The following is a 22930-nucleotide window of genomic DNA, read 5'->3' on the forward strand; positions in this document are numbered from 1 at the left end:
CCTTCATATCATTGTTTTAGGCCGGAATTCAAAACAATACTGTTTATGAAGACTGGGCAATTAATTCACATATGAATATACAGTGCCTGTAGAGGTTTTATTTGTGGTGTGGCCTACTGGTTTGATGCTGTTAAAATACCAGGTGGGTGAAGCAGAGTCACCCCAACCATATATGTGTCCATTTGTTGACTCACAAAATAAAAATAACAAAACTACTAACACTTGCTTTTTCAGTATTATCATATCATCTCTAAATATTTTTACAGGCCGACTTAAAAATAGAAATGTCTTTCCCAAAAGGTGCTATTTAGATATTCATTTTATCCAAGCGCAATTCATCTTTCCTCAATATGAGAATGCTACACAGGCTTGTTGCCACACATGCTGTAGTGGTGAAGAGACCCAGCAGTTGTGTAAACTGTGTATCTGACACAGGAGGTCACGGCTGAAATATCTATTTCACAAATCTGGCTCCCGTCAGGTCTCATCTTTATCTGCCCCCGCGCATCATCCACTCTGTTGTTTATTTCCATTCCCACAGTAAACATAGAATGTCCAGCGCCCAAAGGGCAGGACGCTCGCCCCGTTCTCTCATCTCGTCCTCTCTGGGGAATAAAACTGACAGATCCCAGCACATTGGACTGTGCTGAGCTGTGCTGTGCTTTTTCTTTGGGGGGGGGGGGTCTATTCCCTGACTTCAGACATGTTGTAGACAGAGTTACTAATACTGGACAGGCCCGAGCATGCCCCCAGAAGGTTGACACAACCACTGTCAGACACAATGCCTCTCCTCTCCTCCCCTCTCCCCTCATCTTCTCTCCTCCTCTCACTTCTCATCTGTCAGCATGAACAGAAGTGGGGCTGGATGAGTCAGGTTATAAAGATCACCCCAGGGGCACCAAGAAGGAGGTATCGGTGAGCAATAAACACATACACTGTAAAAACGACAAGTCAAAATTGTTCACCTTACTAAGATTTTTGCATTCACTGACAATAAAATTGCCAGTAGGAACTTGAACTGTCTGTTGTGAGCCACTTGAACTCACTTTCAGAAGTTTCTGATGAAAAGTTCATCTTATTTTATAAATTAAGTTGATTTTACTTTGAAGTTGTAGTTGACACCCAGTCAGAGTGAGGTCAACTTATCTGCGCATGCTCATTTCAAATTTGTCATGGCAACCGGCTGCGACGGGGTTTCCAAGGATTTTCCCAGGAGCTCCCTTCGAAAGTTTGAATCCACCATCTTGTCACTTTGCTGGCGGTAACTTTCCCTGACGTCTCGTCGAAGAGAAGACAAATGTCCCTTCTAACGGGTAAGGTAATCATGCATTTTATATTTGTATTATATTTCATTGCGGGAAACAAAATCGATAAATCATAACCAGGCGAGGCGTTTATGACAATACAAATGCCCCCCACTAGCTAATCGGTTAGCTTATTTTGAACAGCTAAGCTCAATATAATTATTGTCCACATATTAATTGAAAAATGTGTGTTGCCGTTATGTTTGTTATACTCGATGAATGATTGCGTTGCTTTATGCACGTCTGCTTTGCTCATTGACATGAAAACGAAGCACCGGCGGTGGTTATAGTTTACATTGCTGCTCGTGACCATGCGCTGCAACCAGGGTAGTTTAAGTTAACGTTAGCTCTAACGTGCTATAACTGTGATGCAAAACTTCGGTTTGATACGGTAATTAACTAGATAGATCTAGCTTCTAGCATGCGACTTTTTGTGTGTTTAGCTCTGAAGCTCAACAGCATTAACGCGTGAACGGTTGAAGTATGTCGCTGTGTTCATTTTCTCCTCTTATTTTTGTCCTAGGTTTTCTATGAAGTGTTGCTTCTGCAGCTTTGCCAGCGCCAGTCAAGAGCGTCTGCTCAGGCACCATCGACTCAGGCACGGAAGAGGAGCTTACTGGCCCGTGTGTTTACAGTGACTGTGTATGTACTTTTAAAACACCTGGCCTTTAAAGTCACATTTGACTAGATCACATTGTAGGACAGCCAAAATACAAGAGAAATTCACCTTTTTTTGTGATCTATGTGAATTCCGGGAAATCTGCACACAGCAGTCTTTCTTCACTCACCTTGGACGCCATTTAAAAAAACATGAGACTGTGTGTTGCCCCTTCTTGAGATGTAGTTTTAAAACAAACAATCTAAAGACTTTTAGTTCACACAAAAGTAGGAAACACAAGCATGGTGATATCAGAACCTGTTTAAGAGCAGACTTAGAAAATGAGCCTATTGAGACAGATGCCTCTGACCAACCATTAGGTATCTGTAGTGAGGAAGATGCATTTCCAAGTAGTTCTGGAAATTCAGATGTCCAAGAAAAGGAGGAGAAAGTAGATGCTGAGACTCTTGAACACAGGGCTGCTGGGTTTTTCTCATTATGCAAACTGAATTACATGTTAGTAGGCAGCTGTACAGAAAATAGTTGAGGGGTTTAATGACATTTTACATCTTTCAAAATCCCCTCTCAACAAGGTATCAAAGCAGTGCTTGCAGAACACTGCATTGAATTAGATGATGGTGTTCTCAATAAGATTAATGATGCTGTCTTGGAAACAAATCCATTACTTGTGAGCACTGAAGGAAAGGGTGCATTGGCCACTGATCACAGGAGGAATCTTTTTTTTTTAAAGAGAAGTTCCCTGTAATTCAGCCTACTGAGTATACATATAAAAGAACCCATAAACAAACATTTGTTTATGTTTCAATCATCCAGGTTCTTGAAACTTTGTTGAGACAGCCAGATTTTGTGGAGAAGTTGGTGTTTAGTCAGGGGGACAACCCAGGTCAATTTTGCTCTTTTCGAGACGGACAGTACTACAAAGACAATGGTCTTCTGGGTGTGCAAGATGCAAGTATCTCTATAGGACTTTACATAGATGACCTGGAACTATGTAATCCTTTGGGATCTTCAAGAAAAATCCATAAAATTACAGCTGTTTATTGGATTTTGTTGAATTTACCAAGCAAGTTTCGCTCTTCTCTCCCCCTAATTCAACTGGCTTGTCTTGGAAAAACTGTTGATGTCAGACAATTTGGGTATGATGCCTTTCTTTATCCTTTGATTAAGGATCTTGGATTTCTTGAAAAGTCAGGAGTGTATATTGAGGCCCTAGATACGTTTGTAAAGGGAACAGTGTTCTGTGTCTGTGCTGATAACCTTGGTGCACATAGCTTAGCAGGTTTTCAGGAAGCTTTCAATGTCGAAAAATTCTGCAGATTTTGTTGCATCAGTCGAGACCAAATTGGAAATTGTGAGCCAAGGAACTTTCCACTAAGAACTGTGACACAACATGATTCTTTTGTGGAACAACTCAAGTTGAGTGATAAGCCTAAGCCATGTGTGAATGGGGTTAAATCATCCTGTGCTTTAAGTAAGTTGTCTTTCTTCCACCCAGTTACTGGATTTCTCCCTGATCTTTTGCATGATCTATTTGAAGGTGTTGTCGCAGTGGAGTTATGTTTGTGTTTGAAAGAATTGATTAGAAAAGGTTTCATTACATTCGATGGACTGAATAACCGCATAAAACAGTTTCCATATAAATTCTCTGATTTGGTCAACAAGCCACAGCCAATTACAAAGACGAGCCTTGCATCTGGAAAGGTAAACGGTAACGGACATGAAAACTGGGCACTTTTACGTTTGCTACCTCTTTTGATCGGGAACTATATACCTGAACAAGAGCCGTCATGGGAAATTTTAATGGACCTTAAAGAGATTGTGGAGATTTCGGTGTCTACTACGTTATCAGAGGGAACATTATGTTACTTAGGGGAATAAATTGTCTGACCATCGACAGTTGATCACTGGCACCTTTCCTGAATTTAAGTTGAAACCAAAGCATCACTTCATTGATCACTATGTGCATCTCACACGGTGCTTTGGGCCATTGGTGGATCTGTGGGCGTTTAGATTTGAGTCTAAGCATAGTTTTTCAAACAGGCAATCAATGATGCTCACTGTTTTAAGAATGTACTACTCACCCTTTCCACTAAGCATCAACAGCTCATGGCATATCTTCTTGACACCCAGCAATTGTTCAAGCCAAAATTGCATGTTGGTAGTGTAGATAGAGTGAAAATATCATCTTTAGATGAAAAGCTCAGGACAGTAATAGAAAAAAGTACCCAAATGAAGATGATGTGTCTCTTGCCAAAGAAGTACATTTGTATGGGACCCAGTATGTGAGGGACATGATAGTGTCTCTTGGGTGAATGCAGTGGACTGCCAGAATTCTTTAGAATACTACACATATTGGTGGACAAGTGGTGGAAAGTGTATTTTGTCACCACAAGGTTATCATCTTGGTACATGGAACATTATCGGTCTTACCAACTCATTGATAACTGTTACTCAGATTTAGAGATTCTGGATCCAGAGACTTTGAACGATTACCACCCATTGGCTGCATACCAAGTTGCTAGAACTTTGATGGTGACCCCAAGGACTTGGCTACTGCAGTAACTTGAAATGGTAAGCACCCTTCTGTTTGTATGTTTTCTTTCTTTGTATGATAATTTTATCATGTGTTAATGACTTGTTTTTAAGTGTTCAAGATACAAGTCATGGCCTAAAGTATTGGCACCCCTCGGATGTGTTGGTTTTCGAAGCGAAACTCACAAACTTTTGAAGGTGTTTTTATAAAATAACCAAACCAGGATATTTTCAATAGCTCAACAGAACTGAAACAACAATTGGTCGCCTCAAATTCAACACAAAATATCACCAAAATGCTGTGGGAAGTGAATACTGCACGGTCAAAAGTATTGGCACTCTCAATTGTGTCTTTGCAGTGTCTTTTGCAGTGATAAAAGCACACTTTTATTGTTAAAATCTACAGCTAAGGTTATGGGTAGTCAGGCGTCAGCTGTGCATTCCTGAGAAGTATAAGCCCATAAAAGGATAATAAACTCGATTCTACTTGAAGAAAACCTCATACTGTCCATATAAACCAACAGAGATGTATAGTGAGTAAACTGGAGATTTTTGTCCATTAGAAATGGGCTTATATTTCTCAGGAGTGCTACCACAGCTGATGTCTGACTACCCATAACCTTAGCACTTGATTTTAACAATGCAAAGTGTGCTTTTATCACTGCAAAAGACACCTGTTGTGAAACGTGCCAATACTTTTGACTGTGCCGTATTCACTTCCCACAGTATTTTTGGTGATATTTTGTTACATTTGGGGAAACCAATTGTTTCAGTTGTATTGAGCTGTTGTTATTTTATCAAAAAACCTTCAAAAGTGTGTGAATTGAGCTTAAAAACCAACACTTCTTGAGAGGCGCCAATACTTTTGGCCATGACTGTATATGGTTTCAGTTTAAAGTGTCGTGCAAATATCTGTTCTTCTTTTTTGTCCTCACAGGCTTTGTTGCTTCTGGTCCACATAAATCCCAAACTCGTCCGTAGAAGATTCGGCTGACCAAAGCTCCTGAAACTTTAGAGGAACTGTACAATGAACTGCGTCAAAACTTGAACTTGTGGGTGAATTCTGTATACAGTATGAAGACTCAGACTTTGGCCAGGCAGTTTGCAACCTGATTGACATAGCAGAGTTACCTTCAGAAAAGGCTGTCTTGCATATTCTGTGGAGCAGTGAGGACATGCCATCACCACCACCTCCAACACCAACTCGGTCATCCTCCATCTCTTCCCTTGACACAGCCAGCATTGGATCTCCAGACTCAATCCACAGCTTATCTTCAGTTGTGCGGACATATAGGAGGAGCGTTTCACAGTGGCCCCTCCGTTCGATACCATCATTCTCATATGATGTTGAACTGATACTCCGCAAGGGGGAATGAAACGTTTGAAATATTAGGGAAGGGTTTACATGTAACCAGAGATGTGAAAACGGAGATTCTGGACAAGTTGGCACAAGAAATATTTACTGTGAAAGCCTACCCTGACAAACATGAGTTCGAGACTGTTGCTGCTGAACTTGTCAACAAACATCCCTGCCTCAAAGAGCCTGGTGGTGGTACTGGATATGCGGGATGGACAACCAGCATAAAGTACAAGATTGGGAACTACAGATCAAAACTACGTCAAGCTGGATGTAATGAGGTTGGTGTCAACAGGAGAACAAGAAGAGAGGTGGTGGATGATCATGGTGTCAACAGGCGAAGAAGAGATGATGATGGGGATGGTGGTCCGGAGGGAAGGTTTTCTTTGAAAAAACCAAAGCGAGGTGAGGTCAACCATGTACCAGATCATCCTGAAAGCTACACTGAGGATGACTTGGAAGACCTTGAAGAAGAAAAACAAGGACATGGAGTTCATCAGCCAGAAGATGGACATCACATTCTCCTTTAGGAGAATGGAGATTGTAGAGATGGAACCCATGGTCTCAGAGGTTCTGGAGAGGTGGTCCGGTCTATTTCTTGAAGAACAGGTAAGGCATCTTTTTTTTTTTCTTGTATTTGCTGCATTTGTTTACATTTGTGTTATGGCTTTTTCATAATAGTGTTTGAAGGTTAATTTGTATCATGGCTGAGAGTTTGCAGTCTTAATTATAATAATGAAAGCACACAATCAGCTTGTTGTATTTGTAATGCATTTGTTTCATTCAGATTTGTCAAGAGTTCACTCGTGTGACCACCAAGGACCTGATGGGAACATTTAAAACTGCCCTTGATATGTTCACCCCTCGTCTGCTGAAATTATATCGTGCCAGGAAGGGCGCCTTTAGTCGAGAGATGGAAACCCTTTTGGAAATGCTTGACAAACAGGTTATTATATTGACTACAAGGCCTTTTGTTCAGTTTGTCCACTAATATTTTAAAACCATTAATCAAGAAGAATTATTTTTTTTGCATCAGCTACATTGGTGAGTTCCATCTTCATTGACTATTTAATACAGTAATATACAGTAAGGTATTTGTTTGTCTTTATATTCTTCCAAAACAGACATCTGACATCACAAGTCATCGCAGACAGGCAGCTGTGGAAGGTCTTCCCATATTTCTGCGGGAGAATACTGAGAAGCTTTTCTCTAGATGCTTGGTGAGTGCAGCTTGGAAGACCTTCAGCTTTTAATAATGTGTTATATAGCAAAGAAGAGGCCATACACAAATAGACATCACACTTTATTGACTAGTTTTCTACAGGACATTATTTCAGTGGTGTTTTTGTTTTGTCAGGCAACTGATTTAGATGAACAGACGAAAGGCATCAAGATGGATGTCCTCACAGTGCTTGATGATGATGACGCAGTCATTAATATTGCCCTCGTGTTGGAGGAAACCATTGTCCTGAAAGATATCCCAGACACCCCGACTGCGCTTGCGTATCTTTTTGGCCTGCTTTATGCCCTCAACATGGAGTTCCCAAAAGACATCAGGTATACCTTTGAAACTATCCAGCACATTTTCATGGAAATGTCCACCAATTGCTCACAGCGTGTCCGGAGCTTCAAGACCAAGCTGTTAAACCAGTGATTCATTTTCCATGGGGAAGATTTCTTTTATCATGTCTGTTCATTTATTATGTTTGGATATTCTTCACATAGACCACCGTATAATTTTTTTGTTCCTTTTGATTTCCCCAACTTATTGACATGTGCCTTATTTGCTCTGGACACAAGAGCTTTATTTTGACGAAAAACAAATCTTTTATTTGTAGCTGTCATAACTGTCAACAGACTTCAATATTGATTGTTCAGTAGAAGCTGTGTTTCACCATTACTGTTGAAGCCTGCATGTTTGCATGTTTGCATTTGTTTAAAGTGTGGTTCAGATAATATGCCATTTTCAGCTGTGGATTTACACACTTGTGAATACTTAGGCACTTAACCGTTTACCTGTCATCTTTGGCAATATTGCATTATTTGTAAGGTCTCAACAGGAGTCGGAAAGTAAAAAAAACAAAAACTGCCCATATACTGAAACCTGATTTGCTTTGGGCATAAGATTACTTGTTTACATTGTGGAATTGTAAAGCTGTTTCTGCCGAAGTGGTTCAAATAAACATGCATAAATTAACTGGTTTACTGTCAGTGGATGATTTAATGTGGGGGGTAATTTAAACTCAAAATAGTAAGTTATTACAGGGGATGGTAATCTGAACTTAAAATAGTAAGTTTTTACAGACTTGAAAGTTCCAGTAACTTGAATTAAAAAAACTTAGTTGGCAGAACTTGAAAAACTTAGCTGACACAACTTAATATTTGTAGTTCTTCAAAACGTAAAAAATTAAGTTGATGCCTTCAACTCAAAAATTCTGTGCAGTCGGTTGCCTTGAAATTTTGAGTTGAACTAACTTTTTCTTTTTTACAGTGTATACTCACACAGATACGCCTACACACATGAGGAGAGAGAGAGAGAGATGAAAAGGTATGCAGTGATAGATGGCACTGTGCAGCCAGCATATGGCCACATGCACACACACACACACACACACAAATGCAGAAACACACACACACATACAGACGTGGCTATTTGAAGTTATCTGACATGTGTTGTTTTAAGAAACTGGGATGTTTTCTGTAATCACATTTGCAAATGAATCTGTCTGGACAGGTCTCTGCTTTGCCACGGAGGGCCTGAGCGAATTTGGCAACCAATGAAAGGCTGTTTAAAATAAACACTGTCTCTTCTACATCCGTCCATTCATCTCTGGGAAACACACAAAGAAGATCATAAAGGGCGCTCACAGGTGCTCGTCGGTATTATATTTGGGGCATGCATATACAGTGCTTTCTGTGAGCACGTTCAAATGATGCTAAGAATTCAGAAGGCATTCTTGCCACTTCTTCTCTCCCACTGTGGTGGTGTGCATGCTGTGGGTCCATATGGTATGGAAAGGATTGCACACATGTGTTTGTAAGTGTGTGCATGTGTGTGTGTGTGTGCTTGTGAGGTGTGTGTGTGTCTGTGTGTGTGAGAGAGAGAGAGAGAGAGAGAGAGAGTGTATACAGTATGTGTGCCTGTGGGTGCGTATGTGTATTTCTGTGTATACGTGCATGTGGGTGTTTGGAGGAGTGCGCTAGTGTGCGAGTATGTGAAAGGCAGCTGTATTCTACTATGGGGAATGATGGGGGTGGGTGGTGCAATGAGAAAATGACTACAGGAACAACATGACTAAGGGAAAAGTAAAGGATATTGCAGCTGTACAGTATTGCCGCCAAGTCGATTCAGGAGCCGGGAGAATAGACGCACACTCACAAAACCCAAAAGGAGGACAAAGAACAGAGGGAAGAATGAAAGGGGAGAGCAGAGATCCGTGGCCTTATAAAAAGCTGCGCGCATGGAAACGACTGCAAAGAAAAGGAGGGCAGGAATAAAGAGAGAGAGAGAGCGAAAGAGTGCAGGAGAGAGGCAGGGAGGAGTGCAGAGTTGCATGCACCCCAAAGGAATTCAGGCAATGCTCAGACTGATGTAAACACTTCCAGTGACTGGGAAGCTTTACTTTAAGAAGAGAGAGGCTTTTGGTGTATGGTGTTATTAAAAAATCTGCTGCTGAGTGTGAGACTCTTCAGTCTGAATAGGGAAGGTTGATGTGTTTCTGACTCTGATGATTCATGTTGTTGACCTTTCCCTCAAACCGCTGGACACTTTCAGCTCCAATCACGTACCATTCCAAACTGGAAGCTACAGTAAACGTTTGACACTTACAAAAACAAACAAAGAAACGTACCAGAGTTCAGAACCTTCAGAAGCTTGATGAGGAGTATTTCTGTAATTATACTGAATATTTCTGTAAATAATACTGTTATTTCACTGATTCTGAAATTCATTATTCGTTGTCACTACGTCATAGAAACATTAGCAAATAGGGATAGACTGAAACTCTCCCAAAAAGACCGACAAAGGACTGTTTGTTGGAGCTCTTGAACCCTGGCTACCCCCTGTGCAGCACCAAAAAGCAATAAATCCAAATCTATCAGAAAAAAACAATGGCTCTGGTCTCCCACAGGTCACAACTGAAATGATTCTCTGGAGAGGGAGTCAGCTTCAGACTGAGTAGAAAGAAAACGCGAACACAAGGGCCACTGAGGAGCACTAAACTGTACTATATTTCATCATGGAAAGGTCTAATGCTACGCAGAGGGTGTTGGCCCCTTGCATGTTGGAAACACTGAGCGAGCGCTGCATTTAGCTGAGCACATTTTCCTGATCATTTCAATATGAAAACTTCTCAATGGCAACTGTTACACAGGCCTCTGTAGCAACACAAAGAATTAATTGTTGCTGTACTACTCTCTGACGTCAGATACGGATTGGTTCACTAACTTAATCTGAAATGTTTCATTATATTAATAATGGACAGTGGAGTCTAAAGCATGATACAAAGGTACAGGCCCGTTGTGGTCAGGGGGGAAGCATGTCATAATATATGGCTTCCCCCTCAATCTGTTCTGTTCCAGTGGCCCCTGGCATTCCAAGCTTAATGGGATATCCTGTCTAAATAGTCATGTCTGTACAATTCTTCGGGAAAAGTTAAGTCATTAATGCTATTCAACACTATTCTTTTTTTTTTTTTTTGTAATTAATTGGAAAGGTCTTTGAGTGGTCATGGTAAAGGGCTTTGGTAACATGCTATGTTTGGGTGTTGCTAGTGTGTGTCCATATGTAAAGTGGTGAATGTAGGGGGGAAAGGAGGAAATAAGGTTAAATAAAATAAATAAATGAAGTTTTAATCAATCAATTGATTAATTAACAAACAATCAACCAATCAATTCAATCAAACAAATAAACAGATAGATAAAGACAGAGAAGGGGGCAAGGAAAGGGGGGAGAGCTTGGGGTTATGGTTTTGTTGAATTTAAAAATGATAGAAAGGGAGACCAGATGATGGGATTCTGGAGTCCAGGATGTTAGATAGTGCCTCAGTGATTGTGACCCAAAAAGAGTGGACAGGTTGACAGACCCACATGGCGTGCAGATAGTCGTCTGTGCTACCTAAAGTGCATTGTGAACAAATATCTGTGTTTGTTAAGCCCATTTTAAACATTTTACTTTGAGTGATGTGAGATCTATGAATGACTTGTATGTGAAATACTGTGTAAGCTGTCAATTTGTGTTAGTGGTCATGGAAAATGTGTTATTGCAGATTTGTTCTCAATAATCAGGGTTGGGAGAGAACGCCAAGTCATTTTCCCACTTAGTTATTGGGAGTGTTATTGTTGTTTTTAGGTTTGTGATCAGTGTATATAGCTGGGAGGTTAATTTTTTGAAGTTATTAATTTTCATAATTTTTTCTACAAGTTCAGATGGTTGAAATGTGTTGTTGGTGAGGCTTGTTTTATCTTTATTGATATTGAATCATGAAAAATATAAAAATCATGATCCCACTGATGTCTATTCCATTTGAAACAAAATCTTCATTTCAACAACTCACGGTCACGTGGTGACTCGCCGGTATTCCGACACCTGGGGACCACATGTACACCCACTGGCCCCGTCACAGTATGGATGGGTGAACCTTGAGAGGAGGAAGGTGTGGACATTAGGGCTGAAAGAAAGGGAAGCTGTGGTGACGCAGGTGTGCAGGGGGTCAGAAGAAAGCAGGAAGACTGCGGGCATCTCGGAGGTAGCTAACGAGCACGGAGTCCGCTGGCAGGAAAACTCCCCTGAACTTCCCAACTATTTATAGTTTACTTGGACATTCTTTGTTTATGTCTGTTCCTTTGGCACATGAAGAAGGAGGAGGCTAAAGTGTTTATCCTTTCATGCGAGCAGAGATTTTGGTTTGTGTTACCAGATAAACACATACCCCTCCACACCTGTAGTACTTGGGCAAGCCACAACAGACAACCCAAAAATCTGTTCTTACCTCACTCTAGCAGGGCTGTAGTGGAGGCTAAACACAAGTAAATGCAGTTAATCCACCTCTGACATTACAGAAACAGAGTGTATCCATCTCTTATTAGAGTTTATCCACCTCTCCAAAAAGTTTATTCACCAATTGGAACTTTTAACATTCAAAAATCACACTGTATTATCCACATTCAAAATATGTACACTCTAAGAACCATCTAATACCACTGGTATTGTTATAAACATTGGACAATAACCTTGACCATCATCAAACATGTTCTGAATGCCTTTTTAAAAAAATCCGATGTCGCATGGCGCAGTCCACCTTACTGTGACCACAGAATTCATACTTTACCCACCTCTTATTTTACCACTACACCCCTGCATTCTAGTGTCCGTAATCTCTAATGGCCTTTTCGTGTTTTCTTGTAATCTTCTGTGTGAGATTGAATGAGACTGACCTTCACTCATGTTTGCTCATCCCTTAGTTTTATTTCAAACAAAACTGCAGTGGAATGCTTTCCTACCACCATCCCCAAAATCACATCACACACGACAAACAAACACAGCTAAATAAACGATCTGACCAAACAAATCCTAAAAAGCTCATTTTTATTAAGGTCTCAGGCTATTCTCCATATTTGTAAAGCCAAAGTGATAAGAATGGTTTTAGATGAATGATTGTTTGTTTGACAAATAAATGTGCTGCTCAGTATAAAACTTCATGTAAGAACTTTAAAATATTAATTATTACTGTTTTGTAACATTTTAGCTTACTTTATGTCTATTATTTGCTCAAAATCTGTAACATGAAAACACAACCATTAAAGCGATGTCCCATTTGCAACATGGCTTTTCAGAAATGATTCCTGCCATTCCCTACCCTGATTTTCCATTATGCCAGGGCAAACATAATTGGGCAAGGCCATTCCCTGGGGTCCCAGCACCATCCCCTCCTTACCCTGTCATACCCACTGGCAAGCACAGCCACTTTGAGGCCAAAAGCCCTTATAAGTGCTTCAATTAAAACAATGCATACTAATTGTTATCTTAAATGCATGCAATCAACCCCTATAATTAAGTTTGTGAAAGCATCTTCACCTATCAGATTAAGTGTTTAACTCTGGTGCTAATTGTACATTGTGAACACCATCTCCGTCTTCTGTTAATGTTTTCTGTATGTAACAGAGAAAATAGGGTTACACTGACTTTCTCATCCTCTTTCTCAGACTTAACTTTTATTCTTACCAAACGTATTCATTGCAATGGCATCACAAACCACCACGTGAAACAGGACAAAAGACGAGAAAATCCATTAGACACTTCTATATGTCTCTCTCTCTCTCTCTCTCTCTCTCTCTCTCTCTCTTCCAAAAGTTTATCCAGGTGCAGAAGAGCAATTGATTTATGCCTTTTGTGTGGCCTGCTCATGTCATGTACGGATCTGCACATATGATGTGAGTCACATGTGAGATGGGAGCTGCGTGTCAGCACAAGTTCACCGTGAGGAAGACCGCCTCAACAGCTCAGAGTTGTCTGGGTGGCCACTTTCTAGAGCATTCAATGAGTGTCATGCAGGTTGCACCTAGAAATAAAAAGGCATACTTTACATACATAATTACTGACATGAGTTTGACAGTTGTACTGGGGACAGCATATGCAGTATTACCCAACAGCTGCCGGATTGTACAATAAATGTTGTATTACTCATGGTGGCCTTTGTTGGTAGGTAGTCTGTATTTGCTAACTAGGTGTGTGGTCGGGTTCTGCTCCCAACACTAGCTGCTGTGCTGACTCAGCAGATGCAGAGATGTTTAAATCTCTTCTGGTCTTGCATCACTTGTAATTTCTTCATGAATATAGATTGACAATATTCCTCAATATTCAAATAATAGCCTATACTTTCAGCCTTTTAGTGAAGTGATTTAGCGAATAAATTATTCCAATTTAATTCAACCTTTAAGACACTCCAAATGTATTATTTACACCTCCTGAGAATATAGGCGCTCTATTTTTAGTCACAGAAGACACACGCAAGATCCTATTCGTGGTCAGACACCAAGACTACAGATGGAAAGATTATTTCTGAACGCCAAATGCACAAACACTTTATGTTCCTCAGTCAGTCCGGCCAAAAACATTACTCTGTCATGTTAACGACATGGATGCCTTCTTATTAATTGAGCCAGATGGGTTCAGATGTCCTTTAATTATGTACATTTTGAGGCGATGAACTTGGACGATAGCCTGCTGTTCTACGGTAGGCTAACGAGTTTAAGTTTGCCTCGTGCTTCCATTAATAAAGTATATGAAATAAGATAATGACAATGACCAACAACCTGGCACATGTCCAGACTGACGACGCTTGGCCACTGCCCTTTCTATACTAAGACGAGAGAGGGAGCGAGAGAGAGAGGGAGAGAGAACGGGTATGAATGGGTCGCGTTCAGTAGCCAAGGAGCGCACGAGAAGTTATGTTGTTCGTTTGATTCAAAGCGAAGGAAGGAACTTGGACAATCAGCCCCAGACTTCACAGAAGATTCATTTTATGATATAAAAAAAAAAGCTATCGGCAAAATACAACTCTTACGGAGTCATTAAGACTGGACTACTCAGCACTCTTCTGAAAATCCTGTTATGGTTTTGAAACGCACAATGTTTGACGGGGAATGCACAACTATGCTCTGAGCTGAAGCGACGGTTCGGGCAATGAACGTTTTGTCGTAGGGAGCTTTGTGGAAAATATTCTACGTCTCTGAAACTCTCATATAAATGGCAATGGGTTTTCTCACGCTATTCTTTGCCAGCGTATTACTGTGTAGGACTAATTCACAAACAGTACCTGACACAGGTGAGTCGCTTCAGGTCGGCTGGGTGATCGTGTGTGAGACTTTTTAACATGCCAGCATGCACTAAGGTGAATTATTCTATGTTCCATTCATCAAGTTTAGTCGAGATAAGAAAACAGTTATTAATTTGATTAGATTCTTCAGATTTGTTTCAACATAATGATCAACAAAGATAGCAGACGACTACATTCAGATTCAGTAAATACAAATTATGTTCCTTCCAAACATCTTCAAATAGGATTCCTGTAAGTTTGGGTGGTGCTGATTGGGTACCCCTGTGTAATTGAACTAATGTTGACATGAGATGTATCATCTCTATTTCTGTAAGTGAAAAATAATCCTAAAATATGCCATGGTGCTCATGAAACGGGTATGCTGTGGGCCAAAAATGTATACATACTGTAGACAGGGACCTTTAAATATTTTTATCAGACTGATGTGTGGTCTATGACTTTAAACTGTAAACACATACAGTATGGGCTATGGGCGTTTCCAAAACCTTTGGGCATATGTGTATACACATTTGTGTGTACACACACACACACACACACACACACACACACACACACGCACACGCACACGCACACACACACACACACACACACACACACACAACAGAGAGAGAGAGAGAGAGAGAGAGGAGTAAACAACTCACAGGTCCAGCCACTGTCTTATTTTGTAAATTGTCTTGGTGACACCCTGTCACAATAGTGGCATAAGTCTCCTCTCCAAACTTGCAACAGTGTCCAGTTCTCTGGGGCCCTCTGGCTTCTGCCTCGGATCTGCTCTACACAGAGATAAGCATAGATCTTTTCCCTGCAGTATTTCCCATTAGCCGTGACCCTTCAGAACACATATGCAAAGGTCAGTGATACCTAAAGGGCCGTTCTACATGATTAGCTGTAGATCACCGCACACTCCCCCCAAGGTACAAAGTTTGAAAGGTTAAGGACAGAGTGCACGTGTAAGGGGGCTTTTCCTTTGCGAACAAAAGGTTATGAAGGCCATAAAATTGTGGAATATTTCCAAAGGACCTGTTTCCCTGCACACTATCAAATGAAATAGTGTGATAAAGGTAGATATGTCATCTGTTGAGAAAGAACTGAACACAGCACAGGACCATTAAAGGAAGGTATTTGCTCTTTAAAGTTCCTCTGGAGTTCAAGTTGCATTTTTCCTCCTGGCTAAAAAGCACATAAATCAGGAGATTGCTAAATTGCATTTTATTTTCACATCCTACAATGAAATCAGCTAGTGCTGACTGTCATGAGGGTATTATAAATTTAATTTTCAACTTGATCCACATTCTGCTTTTGGATAGATGTTACTGTAAGTTGGCCCAGAAACAAAAGGGTGACTAATTGAATCCAAATGACCTCCCCTGAATTTGTATCCATCTTGTGAACCCAGATTCAAGACTACACACAAGTAATAAGGCTGTTAAAAAAGAGGCCTACATTTACTAATGTACACTTGGAAAATCTTGTGCATATTCAACTGTCAATACAAGAGGCATAGCAATGGGGCTGTCTGAAAACAAACTAAAATAAGACATTGCCAAGATTCCCGTGGCCTAGAAGATGCCCACTTGGCACTTTTGCCTGCAGTGCACCAGTGGGCAGAATGTCCTGGTATTTACCCTGCTTTTACGTAACTCTACCCACCAGCTCCCTCTTTCGTCCTGCCTCACTCTCTATTCCTCTCTCTCTCTCTATCTTTCCCTTTCTGTCTGTGTTACTATCGGGATCAGAACTGGAATAGTAAGAACATTCCATCTCTTCTTGTGTGGAACTGCCAAAAGTCACCTCCCTTGTCCCTCTGTCTTCTCTCTCTCCCCCTCTCTCCCCCTCTCTCCCTTTCCCTGCTCTTTCCTTCCCCCTCCTCCACACACCATTAATATCCAGTAGTCCTGCTGTTCTCCCACTCCTGATCCCTTTCACCATCTGTTTGTGTTTATTTTCACCTCTAATGTAGAGGCCGATTCCTGCCAGCAAAGCCATGAGACTATACAAAAAAATCACTATTGCCTTTACAAATATCTTCAATTCATCTTTCACCCCTCACTGCGCACCCTCTAAATCTGACACTTTCCCTGTCTTTATTTTTAGCATGTGTCTGCCCGCCTCTGATCCTTCTTAAATAACCTGTTTCCCACTCATTTCCGTCTCCCTTTCTTTCTCTCTTTCTTTCTTTCTTTCTCTCTCTCTTGCATTGCTGTTGCTTTACCTCTCCTAGCCCCTGGATTTTCCCTCCTCTAACGCCCACCCCATAAAATTTTAATGACTTTGTGACAGTTTTGTTCCAAGGAGGTAGAGGGTGAGAGCAAAGGAATCTGGCTGCTGTAGGAAGCTTATGTGCATCGGATTCCTGGTGTTTGTGGAAATGTGTGTGTGTGTGTGAGAGAGAGAGAGAGAGAGAGAGAGAGAGAAAGTGTGTGTGTGTGTGTGAGATAGAGAGAGAGAGAGAGAGAAAGAGTGTGTGTGTGTGTGTGTGTGAGAGAGAGAGAGTGTGTGTGTGTGTATGTGTGTGCATGTGTGGAAGGGAGGAGAACACTGGAAAATAAGGAGAGCAGGCATGAAGGATCTGGAGACTGTACGGAATAAAAGCAATATCTTTTTTTCTTTTTAAAAAAAAAAAAAACACTTACAGTATGCATGTGCACGGTGCATTGTGGGAATGTTTGTAGTGTTGTTTATATGTTTTTACACAGTAATAAGTGAGCGGATATTATGCACAACATTCCTGTAGGATAATGTTCCCATGCCTGGAGCTGCACATAAAACCGCAAACTACCCTTAAATGGCTCACAACTTTCCTACCATTTTACCATAATGAAGAGGCTGTAGTAACCTCCCTTGTTAAATACAGCGTGTTTGTTGTAGGCTGGCCCTATCCTCTGTCTTCACTCTCTCAGCATTATCTCTCTTTTCCACACCTTTCTCTCAACACCCACTCATCTTCCCTGTCTGCGCCCTCAATGGGTAGCGCTCAGTAAAGTCCATGAAAATATTATTACAGTTGCATAAAAATATGTGACTTTTTCGTGTTAGCTGCATACTTTCCACATTGCACACCAGCTACTTTATTTTATTGAAACTTTTATTCTGCTTTACTGTGGCTCACAAGCGCATGTTGTTTAGTGCTTTTCAAGTTGTTTATACAATCAACAAATTATCCAATGTAATGGGCAGTTAACGTCCATTTGTGTGCAACTGGCAACTTAACCTTGGTCTCATTTCTTCATCTTCGTTTCTTGTTTTCGTCTCCTTCTGTAGTGCTGAACTGCTGTGAGGGAGATGTGTTGATCTTGCTGGATGCGTCCGGCAGCATTGCGTCCTATGAGTTCTCGCACATGGTCAGTTTTCTGGCCGAGCTGCTGCAGCCTTTCTCCCTGGGCCCTGAGGAGGTGCGCTTCAGCCTGCTGCTGGTCGGCACCGAGCCGCGCGTGGAGTTCGGCTTCGAGACCCACCGCACCCAGCAGGCCTTGCAGGAGGCCCTGCGCCAGGTCAAGCAGCTCCGCGGGGACACCAACACTGTGAAGGCCCTGGAGATAGCCGGTGAGCGGCTGCTGCCTCAAGGGGTCCCGGGCGGAACCAGGCCCAACCTGCCCCGGGTCCTGTTGTGGCTCACAGATGGCGTGGACCCGGGACAGGTCAGCAAGCCCATGAAGGAGCTGCGCAACGAGGGTGTGGACGTGCTCGTGGTCTCCACGGGGCACGGGAATTATCAGGTGCTACGCGAGGTGGTGTCCGCACCTGTGGAGGAGCACCTGTACTTTGTGGACATCGACGACATTAACATCATCCTGGAGGACGTGAGGAACGCCATCATCGGTAAGTTCCTCAGGGTGCATGACTGCAGTGGGGTGAGCAGTGGAACTGCACAGAGAAAGCCTTTGATGTGTTTTTGTAAGGCTGTTCAAGCTCTGCGCGGCCACACACTGAACTCAGAGTCTCTGGAAAGTAGGCCACTGTGCTCCTCCGATCTGACGCTAACTCTTGGAGACAGTGAGACAGCGAGACAGTGAGACACAGACACGCGGAGACATGGAGACGCAAGGGGAGGCAGGCACATGGAGAGTGGCCCTGAAAAGAGAGAGAGCGAGGAGGTATTAATATAGAAATTATTCAATCAGCCACTCTTCCTTCCCATCAGCCCCCTCTCTCTCTCAGCCCCCACCCCTCCTGCCCCCCACTGTGCCAGACAAGTGTATTTATAGAGAGCATTTTCTCCTTGTGGAGATTGGATAACAACCAGGCCACACACATAAACACTTTCAAAAGATTTGTGTCCTGTGTACTGGGCAACATACGTACATAGTAAATTGTTTACATGTGCATTATTTTTAGGCAGAAGGTAAATATGGTATTGACCGCCTAGCAATGGCCAGAGTTACTTATTCAAGTGACAGTGAAACCCCTCAAGAGACGGTAATTCATCACCAAAGCATCCTCTGACAGTCTTGTCTATTTTGAGATGTGGGGTTCATGGCATGGTGTTCTGAATGCACTGCAATCCTTGTGTCTGACTACCCCCCCCCCCCCCCCCCCTCTCTCTGCCACACTTACTTCCCTCCCCTCACTCGCCCCCACTCTCTCTCTCTCTGTCTTATGTTCTTCTCGACTGTGTCTTCCCCCTTCTCGCTGTCTGTCAAATTTTCTCACACACACACTTCTCTTATCCCTCTTCCCTCACTCCCTCCCTCTCTCTCTCTCTCTCTGCTTGTTTGTTTGTGGCCACCCCCGTGTCAGAGATAATTAGGGCGGAGCGGCTGCAGGTGCGAGATGTGTCCACCCGCAGTGCTACGCTGCACTGGCGGCCCGTTCTGGCAGGCTCCGGCTACTATGACATCAGGTTTGGCCCTGTGCCCTCTGGAGCTGAGACTGGCCCTGCCGGGGGCCCCGGCACAAGCCCCGGAACCGGCGCCGGCCACCACCAGCGCATCAGCCGGCCCGGCGATGCCAAGACTGCCCAGCTCACGGGCCTGAGGCCGGACACCAAGTACAAGGTGACTCTGAGGCCGGAGTCGAACCTGGGCATCCTGAAAACCCTGACCACTTACTTCACGACGCAGTCAGGTGAGCTGAGTGGGAGACAAGGCTGTGTCCAGAAACACAGAGTGGAACAGGGAATGCTCAGAGACACAGGAAATACATAATAACGTATAATTGAAAACACATGGAATGGATTATTTAGCCATCGCTTTCTCTTGCTCACTTCCTCTCTCTTCCAGTTTAATGCTCACACCTCATCAATATATTTCTTTTCCCCATGCAGAGGTGCTGAGTCCGGCTACAGTGACCGTGTCAGAGTCCACGTCGAACAGCGTGCGGGTGAGCTGGGGCCCTGTGCAGCCGGACTCGGTACAGAGCGTCCAGGTGGAGTACTCGGCCCTTCCCGCCGGCAAGCTGCAGATCGCCAAGGTCAACAAACAGCAGAACTACACCGTGCTCCGGAACCTGGAGCCGGACACGCAGTACCTGGTGACCGTGAGCGCCAAGCACGCGTCGGGCGGCGAGAGAGCCATGTCTGTCAAAGTCTGCACCCAGGAAGGTACGCAGGGAGAAGGAGTAGTAGACCGCAGTAGCTTAGGCGAAATCGGGAGGCGAAATTCTCAAGCTGAAATGGGTTTAACCTCCACCACGCCTTTAATGTATTTTTGCTTGCTTCCCTCCCTTTTCTCTCTCCCTCCCTCTTTTTTGTTGTTTGCTCTTTCTCTCTCTCTCTCTTCTCTCTCTCTCTCTCGTAGTGTTGCCAGCCCTTGCGGATTTGCAGCTCACCACAGTAGGAAGTGACTCCGTCCAGGTCCAGTGGAAGGGAGCGGAGGAGGGGCTGCGTGGTTACTGGGTTACGTGGGAGGGAGATCAAAGCCGGGTGAGTCAGGCCGCCGCCCGATCCACCCTGTATCTCCCGCCCAGCTCCCTGTCCACCACGCTCAAAAACATGCCGCCGAGCGCCCGCGTCTGCGTATCGCCCGTCTACCGTACGGCCAGAGGGGAGGGTCTGTGCTGTACAGCCCACTTCAAAGGTTAGTGCAACTCCTCATCACCAAGACACTGGTGTTTGAATTGCAAGTTTCAATACTAGTGTGCTTTTTAAAAATCTATTGATGAATAGGATAAATGGAAGCATTATGTATTTAGCTGGTCAGTTCAAAGTTCATCAAAAGTCTGCACAAGAAAAATATCTTTAACTGTACATGTAGCTGAAGAATCATACATACAAACATAACATACGAAAAGATAATCAGACACGAGCCAAAACAAGTTTGTAATGTGCATGTGTTTGTGTGCAGATGCATTGACCTGGGGCTACAAATCATAGCCCATAAGCCCTCTTGCAGAAGCCAGCCAAGCATCTTGACATGGATGGGAGGACAGGGCTGGAGACGGGAGACCAGACCCCAGAAATCACTGGAGCACTTATCGCCAGCAGACGAGGCCTCTCCGTCCCTCACACAGCCGCACACATGCCTACACGCACGCCTGCGCACACACACACACACACACATATGTACATGCACACACCCACCCACGCACGCACGCACACACACACGTTTACAATCTGTAATCTGTTGCCTTTGACTGAAAACAGACCCTCAAACCTCAGAACTACCACTGGCATTTACTTTGCGTCACTTCAAACACACACTTATCGCACTACTGAGAGGTTCCGACTTCAGTAGCTATAGGTGCTCTTAGAATTTCTTTTTTTCGCAGGGAAAGGGGAATGTACAGAAAATGAAGTCTTATGGAACAGATTAAAAGAACAGAGTCTTTTGAATAATGTTGCCACAGTTAGCCAGAATACTCCCCATTTCACTTTTACCCACTTTGTAAAGGGAACAATGAGCAAAACCATGTTTAGAAAATCCTGTTCACACGACAGAATAGTAGCACATATGAAGGGATTGAAAAAAAGACTAGGGCCGCACATTTTGATGCCACTGTGGCTTTCCTGCTCACCAAAACCTCAGCACTTAGTGAAATGTCAGGGGTGGACAGTGGTTGCCCTCTTTTGAAAAACAGCTTGCAGATGTTCTTAGCCTAAAGATGTTACAGATGTTGTGTAGTAGAGGAAGGCCCTTGTTCCGTTACCATCCAGGCAGCCAGGAGCTAAGAACTAAATCAGTGGTCACTCATTCAGCTTCGTGTATATATATAAAGCCACAGAATCGTCTCCTTGTTCTTATGGAATATAAAGTTTTCAGCTGAACTGCAGGAATTGCTTTCTCATGTGTTTACAAATCTCTACTGCCTCCCTGTGGATTTGGCCATGATGTACTTTTTTTTACACCTTTGTAAATGTTATTAACTCTAGATACACATACACATACTACTGCTACACTAATCTGCTAAAATATTAAGAAAATTTAATTTCAAAATATTATGTTTCTGAATGTATAAGAGAATTAGCTCCTGCAAAAATCCAAATTCAAAAATGCCTGTTTCAGGGAAACAGCCTTGAGTAATGGGAAACTTCTGACTAGTATATGAATGGTCAATTCAAAAGGGAAAAAATACCTAGGAACAGTGGTGAAGTTGCTTGGCTTTTCCAAATGTGTTAATTGTAGGACTGGCATTGTTTTGGCATGCTCTTGTTTGTTACTGTCCTGCTATTCATAGGTTCTTATTATTTGCTGGTGCTAAGAGATATAAAAAGTCATACTTAAAATCATGGAACAGTACTAGTTGAACACACCTGTTTGGTTTTTACAAAGTAGAAGCTCTCATCACAGTAGTTTCACCTTCATTTTCTTGCATTAAACTTGACTGATGATTGCCTTTCTAGTGTGTTTAGAGTGCTTACATTAAAATACAGAAATGTGTGACTTGGGTTAGTGTGTACACTGTAAACAAGTGTTTAAGGAGTTGTTGTGTTTAGCTCATTCTGTCTATACATTAACTTAATGTTAACTCATATTTCATTTTGTGGAGTTTAATGTTAACTGGACTAACAAGCAAACTTTTCTATAGAAGTTCTCACATTATATGTGCAGTTAGTAGTAAGAGCATTTGTTGCTTATTTCCACAAGATCGAAAAACCACAGGCAGCTTTTGCCTTTTTGTCAGTGTGCTGTTAAAATGTCTTTTAACATTTCTTTGAAAGCTCCTCGATTAGATAATAGAGGAATCATATCTAAACTTCAAGCCAGGGACAGCCCAAGAGACTTGTTTTCCATTCCGCAGTCGGTTTTCTTCATGATAGCCGACATGTTGTAAATACAACAAAACAAAAATAAGCGAAGGAAAAAAAGAAAAAAAAGTACAGCTGCTTCTACAACACCCACGTAAA

General features: G+C 42.5%; 2 protein-coding genes and 1 long non-coding RNA gene across 3 annotated transcripts; all 3 read left to right on the forward strand.

Moving 5' to 3' along the window:
* Window positions 1–1927: 1927 nt before the first annotated feature.
* On the forward strand, window positions 1928–5435 carry LOC125293629. The gene is made up of 3 exons (XR_007193384.1): window positions 1928–1946; window positions 4379–4494; window positions 5393–5435. It is a non-coding gene; the product is annotated as an uncharacterized LOC125293629 (long non-coding RNA).
* An 850-nt stretch (window positions 5436–6285) lies between these two features.
* Window positions 6286–7972, forward strand: LOC125293616. Its single transcript, XM_048241617.1, has 4 exons — window positions 6286–6421; window positions 6600–6758; window positions 6937–7032; window positions 7170–7972. Exons 1-4 carry the CDS (start codon window positions 6299–6301, stop codon window positions 7464–7466), a joined length of 675 nt encoding a protein of 224 aa, XP_048097574.1. The 5' UTR covers window positions 6286–6298; the 3' UTR covers window positions 7467–7972.
* A 6208-nt stretch (window positions 7973–14180) lies between these two features.
* vwa1 (von Willebrand factor A domain containing 1) lies at window positions 14181–22419 on the forward strand. Its single transcript, XM_048241613.1, has 6 exons — window positions 14181–14637; window positions 17911–18468; window positions 19387–19713; window positions 19913–20188; window positions 20385–20663; window positions 20931–22419. Exons 1-6 carry the CDS (start codon window positions 14559–14561, stop codon window positions 20957–20959), a joined length of 1548 nt encoding a protein of 515 aa, XP_048097570.1. The 5' UTR covers window positions 14181–14558; the 3' UTR covers window positions 20960–22419.
* The last annotated feature ends 511 nt before the right edge of the window (window positions 22420–22930 follow it).

Source organism: Alosa alosa, chromosome 4 (assembly GCF_017589495.1).
Source record: "Alosa alosa isolate M-15738 ecotype Scorff River chromosome 4, AALO_Geno_1.1, whole genome shotgun sequence".
Taxonomy (NCBI): Eukaryota; Metazoa; Chordata; class Actinopteri; order Clupeiformes; family Clupeidae; genus Alosa; species Alosa alosa.